Here is a 15,824-nt window from a genome sequence, read left to right on the forward strand (position 1 = left end):
CTAAAAGGGTTAAAATTCAACATCACAATGTCAAGGAAGCCCACCAGTTTAAAGTACCCTATGTGAAAACATTCATGACTTTGTTCATTAAAGTTGGTTACATAACAGTGTTTAAATAATATTTAAAATGCATTAGATGATTTAAATTCGTCACTGGAGCAATCTGGAGTAAAATTTATATTTTAATATTTTTATATACTATCTGCATTACACTACTGATCAAGCACTATTAAATTTACTTAATATTTGATCAAATTTAAATGTAAACATATGTTTCAGCCAATTTGTCGAAATAAAACTGAAGGTATGAACAGCTGTTTAGTCCCAGTTTAATTTGTGTTATGAAACGTAAAAACAACATTTATTCTGAATTTCAAAATGTTCCAGATAACTTTTCTTATATTTTGCTTCGTAAAAACCTTCCTCGGATTTCAATGAACATTTTACAAAAAGAATTAACCGAATCCGTCCACCCGTTATCGAGTTTAGCGCTTACCAACACATTTTGACATTCATTTTTATTTATAAGAAGATTACACTAAAGCACATAACAAAAATTGTAAACACAAACAAGCACCACTTTTGTGTAAGAATATGTCCCAAGGAGCATTGAAAATTCAGTCTACTAGACAAGAGAGATTGCGTCACACTTAGCTCACAAATTATCAAAGGCGAGATGGGATTGCTAGACTCCTACATACAATTAATGTGTTAAATGGTCTGCCACGTATGTGTTTGACTGCTGTACAATAACTGTCTAGCTAATACATATAGTTAACACTATATTTAGTGATCTCAGTTACTCTCATGAGCAAACATGCCGTCTGCTCCATTCATTGTACTAAACTACTGTACAATAACTGCCTTGCTAGTACATGTATTTAACACCTTCTCTGGGGCTCTTATATTTAGTGATCTCAATTACTCTACGAGCGAATGTGCTGTCTGCTCTATTTATTGTGTTAAGATACTGTACAATAACTGCCTTGCTATAGTACATGTATTTAACACCTTGTCTGAGGCTCTATATTTAGTGATCTAAGTTACTCTAATGAGTGAACATGCCGTGTGCTCCATAATTTTGTTTACTCTTTTTGGGACATGTTAAATGGGAAGTGTAAAACTCTGTATATAACAAATTGCTATAAAATGGACAACATCCACTTTTCTCCTCCATTTCCTATATACAATCAATAAATAGTAAGTACCGTACCTTGTTTGGTGTCTCTTCTAATCTTCACACGATTGTCAGATGTACCAGTACGTAAGCCAAATTTGCCAGTGAACAACAGAAGACGTAGTGAGCCTGCACAGCGTAAGAATAGCACTTCTGGCAATAAGCAAAGACGCGAGTCAGCCAAAGAAGTACATTCTTCTGCTCGCAACAACCGCCAGACTTTCAGAAAAAAACAGGCTGAGAAAAAGCCTCCTGTCAGAAGAAAGGTGAGTCATATATGTATGTATATATATATATATATATATATATATATATATATATATATATATCTTTTTGGCTGTATTCAAATAGTATGTTTTAGTATTGAAAGTTCTATGGTTTTTAAATTTAACTCCTTACTTTTAAAATGATTGTTATATAATTGTTGTTTTAATATATAAACAAGATGTAGATTGAATGATTACTACTAAAGTGTACAAAAATAGATAATAAACTAAATTTTAATGGGTGATTTTTGTAGGTACAGACATACACACATAGACTGTGACCTACATTTTGTAAAATATTTCTTGAACCAAATCTTTCCCTTCATGCTTCCTTCTAGACTTTAGCTTTTCATGGTTTGCTTTATTTTGTAAAAATGTCAGGAGATAGGCAAATGTATATGTTTTCTAGTTAATTTCTAACTCTGGAGTTACCTTTCATACAATAATTAAATTTGAATAGTTTTAATTTGGATACAGAATAATCTAAAATTGTACAAAGTTGTTATACATTCCAAGAATTTCCTTCCAAGAATTCTTAATTTTTCAAACAATTTCAGATATTATTATAAAAAAATGTAATAATTGATCAAATTTGACAAATATTAATTATTATTATATACAGGCAGTTAACCCGCTCGAGGCTTTGCATGTGATTATGGAGACATTATGGGTATACTTATGGCCATTGTAATTTACTCTAGTTTTATTATATTTCTTTTCCTACAGATGATTTTGCCTTGTTTCCCCGATCAAGACATATATATGTATACATATATATTACACATACATACATACATGCACAGGTCTGAGAGGTCTACTTCTGTCAAAAGACAACTAAGTTGAGTGTTATAACAGTCTAAATTTTAGTGAAAGTTAAATAGTAACATTGTCTGTAATATATTCACTCCTGTAACCGATGTAGATATTCTGAATATTATTAAATCTTTTAAAAATAAAAGTTCTTCGGGCTTTGATGAAGTACCTGTGAGTCTGATAAAAGAGACAAAAGATTATTTATTAAAACCATTAACACATATCATCAACTCATCTTTAATTTCCGGAATATTTCCAAATCAACTAAAAATTGCTAAAGTGGTTCCAATCTTTAAAAAGGGTAAAATGGAGGAAATAGGAAGCTACAGACCGGTATCTATATTACCAGTCTTCTCAAAAATATATGAAAAAGTGGTGCACAATCAGTTAGTTCATTATCTGGAGGAAAATATGCTGCTGGACAACCAGCAGCATGGTTTCAGAACAGGTAGGTCAACAGTGACGGCGGGAGTTAATTTCGTAGAAACAATTATCAATGCAATAGACAAAAAAGAAAATGTTATTGGCGTATTTCTGGATATATCTAAAGCCTTTGATAGTATTTCACATGAACGATTATTCAAAATTCTAACTAGACTTGGTATTGAAGGTAAAGAGTTAAAATGGTTCCAGTCATATTTACAAGACCGCTATCAGTATGTTGAAATAAACCATCAACACACAAACTACATTGAAAGCTATAGGTCATCACTAAACAAAATTATGTGTGGCGTCCCACAAGGTTCCATTTTGGGTCCTCTACTGTTTGTGTGTTATTTGACGGGTCTCCCTTCTATATGTGAGGAAAATGCCATTGGTATGATTCTCTATGCAGATGATGCTAATGTTATCTTTTCAGGAAGAAATAAACAGGATATTGAACACAAAGCAGAAACGGAAATGGCAAAAATAAAACAATTTTTAAATTCAGCTCATTTATTATTAAATACCAGTAAAACCAACTTTATTTCTTTTCACACCAAACAAAATAGACAAACAATAAATCCATTGATAACAATAGAAGATTATTCAGTAGAACAATTAACTAGTACAAAGTTTCTTGGCTTAGTTATAGATAATAATTTAAGTTGGGATGATCATGTAAGCTTTGTGTCAAAAAAGTTATCATCTACTATTTATGCATTAGGCAGAATGAAACAATACTGTAACCTCACTTCACTTAAAACTATATATTTTTCTTTGTTTGATTCCCATATGTCTTATGGACTAGCAATCTATGGCGGAACTTCAAAAAATAATTTAAATTACTTATTAATATTACAGAAAAAAGCAATTAGAATAATGTTAGGCTTGGCTGGTAAAGAGTCAGTAAAAATGCATTTCCGAGAACTAGGAATTTTAACGGTATTTGATAGGTATATTTTAGAAACAGTTAAATATTGTAAACAAATTAATATTCCCACTATATCACAAAGTCACACATATAATACAAGGCATCATTTTATTAGTGATAGACATAATTTGGAACTCTATAAAAAAAAAAAACAACTTTTGCAGGACTAAAATTTATGCAGTACTTACCTCAAAACATTACCAATGAACAGAATATGACAATATTTATCAGAAAACTAAAGACATTTCTTACCACCATATCTTGCTACTCTTTAGAAGAGTTTTATAATCATAGAAATAGTTAGTACTTGGGTCAACAAATTTATAAAATATCTACTGAAAAAGTGTATGTTAGTTAATCTTGATTAGGTCTAAGTTAGTTATCAAGGGTGATTGGCGTACTTTTATATCAATATTTTCATTGGCACAATAATATAAGTATTTATAATATTTACATAATAATTTGACACTATTCTGGTACTACATGTGTATACAAATGAATAAAGAATATTTTGAATTTGAATTTGAATCTGCATGGTACATTATGCTACCTAGCACTGTATAATTAATATTTGCTAAAACGTACAGTTAATAAAAGTATACTTTTCTAAAAACATAGTTTTCTTATTTGGTTAATAAACTCTTTGTTCTACAGCGATTCCAGAACAAATAGAAATAAGAAGTGTTGTTACTATCAAATGTACTCTTCGATCTTTGAAGACTAAAAATGTAAATAAATTTATAATATCAGTTAAATTAATTAACCATGTGGTTGTGCTGTCATAAAACAATGTTTACACAAAGCAGTGGATTACATTTAACAGGCTCTTTCAATTAATAACATTTGTTTGAGGGTATTTTTCACATTTTTAGAGACAAGTGAGACATAGCCTGAAGAGATGTTTAGAATATGAATAACAGGGTGTCCCACAAGTAACTGCAAAACTTCTCAGGTGGTTTCCTCTCATCAAAATATTGAAAAAAGTTCATATAAACATATGTCTGGAAACGCTTTGTTAACAAGCTATGGCTAGCGAAAGATTTCACCCGATTTTCTAGAAAAGGACGGAAATAAAGCGAAACTTGTTTTTATTGCGTAAAAATAGTTTTCAAATTTATTGGATTTTATGTAAAATGAACTGAAAAATTGAATAAAATACGTACCAGACCTCTAAGACCACCCATTTCTGAGATATCAGAGAAAATATGTAAAATTCAGTCTCAAAAACATGCTTTGTTTAGATTTCAAGTACATTAACTTCATTTAATGGGTAGTAAACACGCAAACTTTTTAATCAAAAGTTTAAGAGAATTTAAATTTTTAAGAGAATAATATAAAATGGGCTAATAATAAACACACACAAAGTTTACAGAATTAATGTTTAATTAAATAATCACATCCAAAAAATAAGACAGTAAATGCAATATCAAACAAAACATTAAATGCTTTTTTTTTATGAGTGAACTAAGTAGTTACAAAACATATCAGTATAAAACATTGTAGGTTGAAAATGAAGAGATGGCAACACTGCTACAACAATACCTGAATTCAAATTTTTATTGTACAGCTGTCTAACAATTCAGCTGTTGCAGTAACTCATGTATCATCTTTGGTTTGTGCTGTGTATGTGTATTATTTGTATTTTTTAATGATACGATGCCATTTACATTTTCAAATCTAGAGTATGCAAATATTGTTTTAGTCTATGGTTTTGCCAATGGAAATAGTCGTGCAGCTATCTGTGAATTTGAAAGACGATTTCCGAACAAAAGAACATCTACTCACGTAACATTTGCATCGGTTTTCAATAACTTACGAACAAATGGACTTTTCCAACCGTTGATTCTTCGAGAGAACGTCCTGTAATACAGTCTGTTTGCGAACAAGATAATTGACATGATACAACGCAGTACAAAATTATACTTTCTCTAAATCCAACAAAATCAGCTGGTTGGGATGAAATTTCTCCATTGTTATTTAAAAAATGTGTCAACACTTAAAACCTCTTACAGCTCTTACAAACTTATCTCTTAACGAAGGAATTTTTTCCAAACCTATTGTAGTGCTCCGTAGTCAATCCTATTCCTAAAAAGCCTAACAAAAACAGTTTATATAACTTTAGACCAGTATCTCTTTTACTAGCCTTTTCTAAAGTATTTGAGAGATCAGTGTGCTCTAGACTGTATGATTTCTTGGTAGAAAACATTATTTTAAGTTTTTGTCAGTTTGGTTTTCGCAAAGGAAGAAGTACCTGTGATGCGAATGTTTGAGTTCTTGGAGCATGTGTCGGGTGCAGTGGACGGGTCGCGATACACCATTGGTGTTTTTTGCGATTTGTCTAAGACGTTCGATTGTGTCAACCTTGATATTCTGGTTGGGTAGCTTAAGTGCTACGGCATTGGGGGAGTGGCCTTGAGGTGGTTTAAATCTTATCTTTTTAATCGCGAGTAGTGCGTAGTATTAAATTCTGAGACGAGAAGTGGGTTCTGGAAAGTGACTGCTGGTGTGCCACAAGGCTCGATACTTGGTCCACCTTCTTTTTAATCTATTGTAATGATCTGCCTGATGTTATCAAATAAAAATGGTCCTATACGCTGATGATACATCAGTAGTTGCCTCAAATAAAAACAAAGATCAATTGGTTGAGACATTGGTGGAGAACTTGAATTTAATGAATGGTTTTCAAAAAATGGGTTAAAGCTTAATCCAGAAAAACACAATTTTACCATTTCCATATTAACTACTGAAATTCTTCCCGTGGTGATTCCTCTTTTACCCCAACAGATTTCAACTTAGTACCAGCAACAAAATTTCTAGCAATAAAAATAGACTCATATCTAACGTGGGACCACCACATTAATGAGTTACTGACAAAACTTAGTGAAGCGTTCTTTGCCTTCCTCACTCTTTCACATGTTGTTGACAAACACACTCTCAAACAGGTTTATTATGCCTATTTATCTATGCTCATTTTCATCTATCATATGGAACGATCTTCTGGAGAAATTCCTCTACGTCTGAAAAAGTGTTTTTTATCCAAAAGAAAATGGTACGACTAATCAACTCGGCTCCTTTTCGTGACCCATGCAGGACGCACTTTAGAGATTTGCAAATACTTCCTCTACCTTTTCTTTTCATTCTTCAGAGTCTTCTTTACGTCAAAGCAAACCAAGAAAAGTTTTTTAATAACAATCAACATCACACTCATTTCACAAGAAACTCAATTGCTTGTATCCTATTCACAATACAAGCTTTCTGGAAAGGTCACCGCTTTATACATGTATAAAAATTTACAATCATATGCCACGTTCAATAAAGAAAGAAAAAAATTGCTTCCAAGATTCAAAATACTATCTACTTTTTCACTGTTTCTACAGTGTAGTGAGCTCTTTGCTTCTCTGTCAAGACTTTGAGGCATTCGACTTGCTATAAGAAAAAAAATAATTGTACAATTTGTTGTGTATTGGTGTACTAGAAGTTTAATTAGTTTAGTATACAATTTGTAATAATTGACGAGTTTTTGCCAAAGCATTGTGCTTGTAAGGCGTCTGTGACAATTGTGTAAATAATTAAATAAAAATAAATAGATGGATTGGTCGAGGTGGACCAATTAATTTGCCTCCTAGGTCCCTTGATTTAAATCCCTTGGATTACTACCTTTGGGGTAATTTAAAACAATGTTTATACACAGAACCAGTCAATTCCAAAGAAGAATTATTTAACCGAATTTTATACGCTTTTCAACTACTTAAGAACACTGAGATGCTATCAGTATAGCTGCACATGATTTTGTTAAATGCACTAGATTGTGCATAAATTATCAAGGAAATCATTTTTAACACCATTTGTAAGGTATAGAAATTGGAATAAAAGATTAGCAAAGATCAGCGATTAAAATGTTTTGTTTTTACGAAGAACGTTCATTTAATAAACAGATATTGCATTTTCTGTCTTATTTTTCGTATGTGTTGATTTAATTAAACATTAATTTTTTTAACTTCGTGTTTGTTTATTATTCGCCTATTTTACATTAATTCTCTTGAGAATTAAATTCTCTAAGAGTTTTGGTTAAAAAGTGTTCATGTGCGTGTTAATTACCCATTTAATGAAGTTAATGTACTTCAAATCTAAACAAAGCATGTTTTTCAAGACCAAATTTTGCATATTTGGTCTAATGTCTGGGACATATTGTATTACATTTTTCTGTTCATTTTACATAAAATCCAACAAATTTAACAACTGTCTTTACGCCATAAAAACACAAGTTTCACTTTTGTTTCCGTCCTTTGCTAAAAATCTGTTGAAATCTTTCGCTAGCCGTAGCTTGTTAACAAAGCATTTTGGGACATATGTTTATATGAACTTTTTTCATTATTTTGATGAGAGGAAACCACCTGAAAAGTGTCAGGGTTACTCGTGGACACCCTGACACCAGGGACCTTAGAATGTCCATGTAAAATGTTAGTACAATCGGTCCAATAGTTTTTATGTGATTGAGTAACACATCATATTTATTTACTAGAGTTTAAACTTGTTAATAATACTATTGGTTGTCAGAAGTTCTATAAGTTTATTGGAAAAATAGGTAATTGAGCTGAATGCATAATGATTAAAGGAATGAAAGTATTAGTCATGTATGGTTATGAATGATTTACATTAGTCAAATATAACACTAGGAATTTGTTAGGACCACTTTTAAAGTGTATGTTTTAAATCTTTATTTTTTATTGTCTTTTCTTAAATACATTATATTTGTTCTCTTAACCCCCTGAGTGCCGGGGCATTGCTATTTGCGATCCTGCATTATATGCAAGAAATGCCAGATTCGCTATTTGCAACTTCTGCAGTAACGCTTATATTTTATTTAGTATTTATCTAATTTGGCTCAATGACTATACATACGCATTCCAAAGGCATCAACGTAACTTTTGATGTAGGTTTTGTTGCATTTTGGATAGATTCTGATTTTTACGGCGGTTGTAAAGAGATCAAAATTTAGTTGAGTTTAGAATTGACAGCGACACGGACGAGCCGTCACATGTTTTGGTTGTGCTGGTGTTTATTTAAAAAAATTATTGTAAATATTGAAAGTTTTAAAGTGTAAATGGGTTTGTAGTGTTAGTATCTTCATATTATTTTGTTTGTGTATGTTGTTCTAGTTTGTGTGTAAGTAGAACAATGACTTGACCATGAGTTACGATGATGATAAGCAGATAATACTTTACTAAATACATTTGTATAGTTTTTGTGTTTGTTCAGTGATATTTGTAAACAATGAGTCGTAAAACATTGCTAACAATAAAGACCTAGTATTGCAGGCATTAGATTCAAGCATTAGCAGTGTAGACAAGACACAGAGTGTCAGGTTAGGTTAGAAACTTTCTAGTTTTGTAGCGGTTCATATTTTCATATTTATTTTCCAAACTTTATTTATAAGTATAAAATAAGTTTTTATATGTCTTTTTGTAAAGAATTAAATGGAGTATAAAATAGCATAACTGAAAATAAAAAAATAAATATTTCAATAACACTACGTTGTGTTAAATTAAAAAAAAACAAAATGTTTTTTCTCATGAAGTTTTTGTTAATGTTTTTTTTTTTATTAGTATAAAAACGTTAAATTACTAATGAATGTATTATGTTTATAAAGAAAATATATTTATCTACAAAACAAACAAAAACCTAGGACCTTATACTAATAAATAATTTTTTTATGAATTTTTAACCAAACCCTTGCTAAATCAGGCATTTTGGCTCGGCATTTCATGCATACCATGTAGCAAAACGCCACGGCACTCAAAGGGTTAAGTATGTTTTTTACAAAATATAGGTCTAAGTATTAGATTTTTAAATAACAAGACATTAAGATTCAAGATTAAGAATGTTTTGAACAAGGCACTAGTTTTATTTCTAAACAGTGCATTAGTTTTGTATTTTTTAAGTATGAGAAATAACAAATACTTAATTATAATAATTATAAAGATTCAGCATTATAGTCATAACAGCAGTTTTTATATATGTAAATATGTATTTAAACTGTCATATTTTGTTAACTAATTTCATTCAGTATAAAAATATTGCTTACTTCATTTGTATACAATTTATTAAAGAGAATAAAACTTAAAACTTTTAACTCTCTATCAAATTTTATAGTCTAATTGCTTGCTCTTTCTTCAAATTAGTAAATAGTTTCTTGTTATTGTCAAGTTTTAACAATATAGCACTGCCACATGTTACAACTTGTTAATTAGTTATATAAGACTGGAAAGTTTTGTGGCCACTTTGTTTGGATAATGAACTTTACCCCAGACCAAGACAGGCTTGGTTGTGTCACAGTGTTGTTCAGGGCATCTTGCAGCCTAGTATATGTTTATATAACAAATTTCTTCTAACATGTGGAAGGAAGTACACATACACTTTAACTGCACAAGTAATCAAGAATTTATTCAAGTAAGTCTAAAACAACCAGAATAAAATAAAATAATTTTCTCTGTATTAAATGATAATATAATTCTAAACAATGTGTTGCTAAACAGTAATCATTCTTAAACAAAATTCATTTGTTTGTTTTTGTAATATGGCAATACATTTTTCTTGTATAATTAATAAAAGTATATATTACCCATTATCGATAACCATACAAACAAAATTTTCTAGAAACAACAACTGGAGAAATATTAATTTTATATACCAATAAAATTGGCCTTTACTAAGGACCCCATTGGGTTAGAGTGATCAAATTGGAGAATTTATTTGAAGCCTGGCAGCCACTGGTAGACTATTAATGTTTTTGCAAAAATTTCTCCAGGTTCTTCTTTTATTTTTTCTAATTTCTTTTTTATATTCATTTAGGGCATGAAGATAAGAGATCCAGTCCTCTGTCCTTTTTGCCCATTTTAATAATTTCCGAGTTTTGTTTCTAAGTGTTTCTAACCTCCCAGTTCACCAAGACACATCTTTCTTTAGCCTGTTTTTTCTGAGAGGACAGTTTTTCTCGTAGGCCTTTATGATAGCTTGTTCAGCTAGTTGAGCAGACTTTTCTTAACGAAGTTCATTTTTCTGGTAGTTTTCTATTTTGCTCCAACTCTTCGGCTAGGGACACTTGGTATTCTCTCAAGTTGGTAGATTTAGGAACTCTGTGGCTCACGTTCAGCTCACCTTCCACCTCTATGTCGAACCTAATGGGGCAGTGGTCCGAAAGTGAGGCCTCCTGTGAAACGTTCCACCTTACTATGTTTATATTTTTGAGTCCTTTAGATAAGGTTATATCCAGAACTTCTTCTCTAGTTCTCGTAATAAAAGTGGGACTAGACCCTCTATTTTCTAGAACTAAATAATTACAGAATATAAACTGCAAGAGTTCCTCATGTCTTGGGTTTATATTTGTGCTTCCCCAAAAGGTGTCATAATCATTGCAGTCACAGCCAAGAATGAGGGCTACACCTCTCTCTGCAGTGCTGCAGAAGCCTTTCTACTTCCACTGGTGGGCAGTTTTTTGAAGGGTTGGGGAAGTAGGCTGAGGCTATAATTACCTCTTTTAGCTCCATGCTTTGAAGCTACTTTCATAGTCACCGCCACCATGTCCCTTGAGATCAAATCTATAACAGGAAAAGCTGTTGTATGTTTTGAAATTGAACACATGCTCTTGGATTTTCAATTGAACGATCATTTATATGACATTACCAACCTGAGTCGTCTGTAACCTCTGTTGACCCATGGACCCTCTTTTTCAAGTTTGCTTGCTGTGCAGTCGACTGCCAGGGTAAGCAGCACTGACTTTCCCTCGTCACTTCTACGCAGGACATTCCATTCACCAACCGATAGCTATTTATTTTGTGCCTTTAAGAACTTCATTATCTTATCAGTGAATTCATTAGTGCTAATTGGAAAATAGGCAATCGTGATGCTTGCACGAGGAATATCTCCCTCTGTTACAGTCTTTAGACTGCCCCCTTCCCAAGACTTACGGGAATCTTGCTTTCCTTTCAACCATTCTGCTGTGTTGTTATTTTCACAAGTGAAGATCAGAACTCCTTGTCTCCTGTTGATCCCGTATAAGCTTGGAGAGTTGGGACCCTCCTGTTCCTCCATGATCGCTTCCAGGATGAAGTTCTGGATATCTTCCATCTGTTTCGATGAGAGTAGAGTTTCGGGAAAATCAGAGTGTACATTCCCACCCTTATGCTCTCTGAAGCTTGTTTGTAAGAAGATTTTTGGGGAAGTCCAGATGGCTCCTTTTGTAACCCCTGTCTCGCTTCATTCTTTGTTTTCTTTCTCTGATGAACTTCCGGAGTGGAATAACAGACCAAAGTTAATTAGTTTTGTTTTTATGGAGCAAATAATTTTTCAGTACTTAAATGAATAATTTCCATGGTGTATATCTATGTCAAAAATTCGCTATGAAACACACTGTTATATTTTTCTGTTTGTTGTAAAAACTCATTTAGAGAAAAATATTTATTTGTAGTAAATTACCATTTTATACTAATATCATTGATAATGTTGTAAATGCAGTTTACAAACGTGGCAATAATCATATATGTGAGTTTAGAATTCTCCAAAGCACAATATCATTGTCCCTCTCCAATATAGTTTTGTTCAGTAAATAGATTATCATCATAATAAAATTTGTATCACTTGGTTTGAAGGGACAATACATGAATCATATGCTCCATGAAAATATTTTGGTCACATCGTACTGCAGTATACTGACCGATTTAGTTAGTAACAACAAAAATAGGCTTCTGCCAACCTTGTACAAAATAACTCACAATTGATGTTAAAACAGTGTTACCACCTCACAGATTGAATTTGTAATACAATAATAAACAAAATACCTAGCAACTTTCTGATTGCTATACTGTATTATGTTAGAGTGTTTCAATGTATATATTCTTACATACTTGTAAGTAGAAAATTGTTTAATGCTAGAGCTATTCGGAAAGTTGATTACGTTTTGCGCTGTGGCCGCTAGGGGCGTAACAACATTATCACTGAAGGTGGAGTGCGACAATGGATCATTAAGATTACAAATGGCCGAACAAATGTTCATGACGAAGAGCGAAGTGGAAGACCCAGCATAGTGACTGACGAACTTGTTGAGAAAGTTGACGCAAAGGTCCGAGAAAATCGACGGTTAACCATAACGGAACTCTCGCTTAGTTTCCCTCAAATTTCACTAACTTTGTTATACGAAATCGTCACTGATAAGCTTGGCTTCCACAAGTTTTGTGGAAGATGGGTACAGAAAATCCTGATCGATGTCCGATGTCCACAAAAATCAGCGCATGGCTGCAGACTTAACAATTTTGGATGCTTACGACAAAGAGGGTGGTTCACTACTCAATCGCATCGTAACTGGCGATGAAACATGGGTGAAACATGTTAACTGCGAGACCAAATTGTAGTCAATGGAGTGGGGACACACAAGTTCCCCTCACAAACCAAGAAAATTTTTGCAAACGATGTCGGCAAAAAAGGTTATGGCGACCGTTTTTTGGGACAAGAAAGGTTTAATTCTTGTTGATTTCTTGGAACGAGGCACTACAATCAACTCAGAGAGGTATTGCCAAACGTTAAACAACCTCAGAAGAGCGATCTAAAACAAGCGTAGGGGAAAGTTGAGCTCGAAAATTCTGTTGATTCACGATAACGCTCAACCTCACACAGTAAATTGCACACGTGAAGTTCTCGATCATTCCAGTGGGAGTTGTTTCCTCATCCACCATACAGCCCGGATCTTGCATCAAGTGACTACCACTTGTTCCCAACAATGAAGGAGTGGCTGGCAACGCAGCGCTTTGACGACGACGCAGAGCTGCAGCAAGAAGTGACAAACTGGTTGAAGACACAGGCGGCAGAAATTTATGAGGACGGCATTGTCAAGCTCATCCATCAATATGATAAGTGCCTAAATTTGAATGGCGACTATGTTGAAAAGTAGTATTTAAGTGTGGCTTTCAAATGTATATACAGTAGAACCTCGATAGTTTCGACACTTTGTGGACTAACGGGGTGTCGAACTATCAAGATGTCGAACTATAGGGAGTATATAGATTTTAACACAAGGAATATTAAAAAGGCGAGTTTTATGTTAAGATGGACTGTAATTTAATTAACAATGTACAACTAAACAAATATTAAACTGATGAAACAAAATGTATCAACTTACATTGTTTTACAGTGCTGTACTTCTTCCTCTTAAAATAGTTAATGATTAAATGAATAAATGTAAAAATAAACAAACTCAATTCATAATATAGGCTAGATAAAAAACAAAATGTATATACAAAAATAAATTAATATGGGACAACTATAACTTGTAACATGGTTACATCATGTTTTACTTTTTTACAACGCAAAATAGTTTGTGATTTTTAATTGTTTTTCACTTTGGTTTCTTCGCCGAGCCGCCTCGTCACGTAATCGTCGAAGAAACAAAATGGTCCATTCCAGTCGTCCCTTGTTCCTGTAAATACTGGATCGCTCCCTCGAAGAATTTTACACCTTCGCTGTGTGTCAGTTTTGATTTTTGAGTGGTTTATCTTCGTCGTCTTCTGACTCTTCTTCACTATCCTCTCTTGATTTTAATAGCATCAACTATTTCTTCCTCTGAAGTTGGTCCGCTTTCTTCATCTTGTTCACATCCACTCGAAAACATCTGTAGGTGAAGCTTCTTCACAACCTGGGATTTTTTCCATTAAAGTGGCTAGCTCGTCATCTTTAATTTCTTCGTTGAACTCATTTCCCTGGTGTCCAAGAGCTTCCTCCAAGAAACGCACGAGCGTTAGGGATTGAGTTCATCCCATGCCTGGGAAATCCAGCCAACAACATCCAGCATATCAAATTTTTTTTAACTTATCCACTAATTCGACTCCTTCATCTAGGCTTGAATGAGACATGAAAGGAGTTTCTTCCTATACAACTTCTTAAGCGTTACCAAAACTCCTTGGTCCATAGGCTGGCAAAGGGAGGTTACGTTAGGGGGCAAGAACATAGCTTTAATTTCTCCGTCTTGAATGACATCTACAGCCGGGTGCGTTGTTGCGTTGTCGAGGATCAAGAGTGCTTTCATTGGAAGGTTCTGGGACTTTAGATGCTTCTTAATTTCGGGCACAAACTGTTTGTGAAACCATTCGTTAAAAATGCTCTCTGACATCCAAGCATTTGATTGGTGTCTGTAAAAAAACGGGAGGTCAAAATGGTCACCATTCATTTTAATATTTTTGAAGGCTCTAGGTTTCCTGGCCTTTCCTATCAGAGCCAATTTTAATTTATGAGTTCCTGTTGCGTTACTGCAAGCCAACACAGTAACTCTGTCCTTACTTTTTTTATATCCTGCTGCAGCTTTCTCTTGTTTGAGAGCCAAACTTTATGTTGGGAGCATTCTAAAATTCAGACCAGTTTTCATCACAGTTATAGATTTGCTCTCCACTAAGGCCTAATTCTTCAATCAAAGCTTGAAATTTCATTTTAAAAAATCATGTGAACTATCGAGATTTGCTGACAGTTTTTTCTCCACAAATGCTCAATTGTTTAATACCATAACTCTCTTTCCATCTGTCCAGCCATCCAGAGCTTGCTGTGAATTCAGGCTCTCCCTCTTCTTTAAAGTTTTGATAAAATTTCAAGGCCTTTTCCTGTAAAATCGGTCCTGAGATCGGTGTCCCTTTCTCCCTCTGAATCCTAAACCACTGGAAAAGAGCTTCACTTACTTGTTTCATACTCAGACCTCTTCATACTCCTCCTCTTGTCTAACGATTCTGAACACACTCTTTTCACACACCAAGACTCAATTTCATTTCTAGACTTCCTCCATCCAATCACTGTTGACCGACCAACGTTCAAATCACTCGCCACTTTCTGTACACTTTTCCACCTTTGTCAATCCTTTTTAGAGCATCTAATTTCATTTCCATCGTAACAAAGCACCTTTTACGTTTTTTTATCTGACATTTTAAAAAACACACAAATTACAAAGCAGTTCAGTAACACCAACTACGTATGTCTAACGATCGTTAAAAACAGTAACGTATCACGAAAGGAACAAAAACGCGTCTTAACTCCGCAGCGTCACGAGCGAACTGAGTTGACGACTAAGAATAGCGGGTGAGTCAGAGGGGGAGGGGGAGGAGGATGCGCTATACAAAGGGCAGTGGCGCGCGTTCACGGCAACAATGGCGGGCCCGTCAAGGACACCACTTGTCCCTGCTGT

The 15,824-nt window shown here is 33.6% G+C and overlaps 1 protein-coding gene across 6 annotated transcripts in view; it reads left to right on the plus strand.

The window, feature by feature from the left end:
- The window catches only part of LOC124368006 (inactive histone-lysine N-methyltransferase 2E-like), a 141,096-nt gene that overhangs the window by 55,486 nt on the left and 69,786 nt on the right, over positions 1 to 15,824 (plus strand). For all 6 annotated transcript variants that reach the window (XM_046825277.1, XM_046825285.1, XM_046825290.1 and 3 more), the window contains one exon: positions 1,253 to 1,443. In XM_046825277.1, coding sequence (XP_046681233.1) covers positions 1,253 to 1,443 — 191 coding nt within the window. The remainder of the gene's footprint in view (positions 1 to 1,252; positions 1,444 to 15,824) is intronic.

The sequence above is a fragment of the Homalodisca vitripennis genome, chromosome 1, assembly GCF_021130785.1.
Source record: "Homalodisca vitripennis isolate AUS2020 chromosome 1, UT_GWSS_2.1, whole genome shotgun sequence".
Taxonomy (NCBI): domain Eukaryota; kingdom Metazoa; phylum Arthropoda; class Insecta; order Hemiptera; family Cicadellidae; genus Homalodisca; species Homalodisca vitripennis.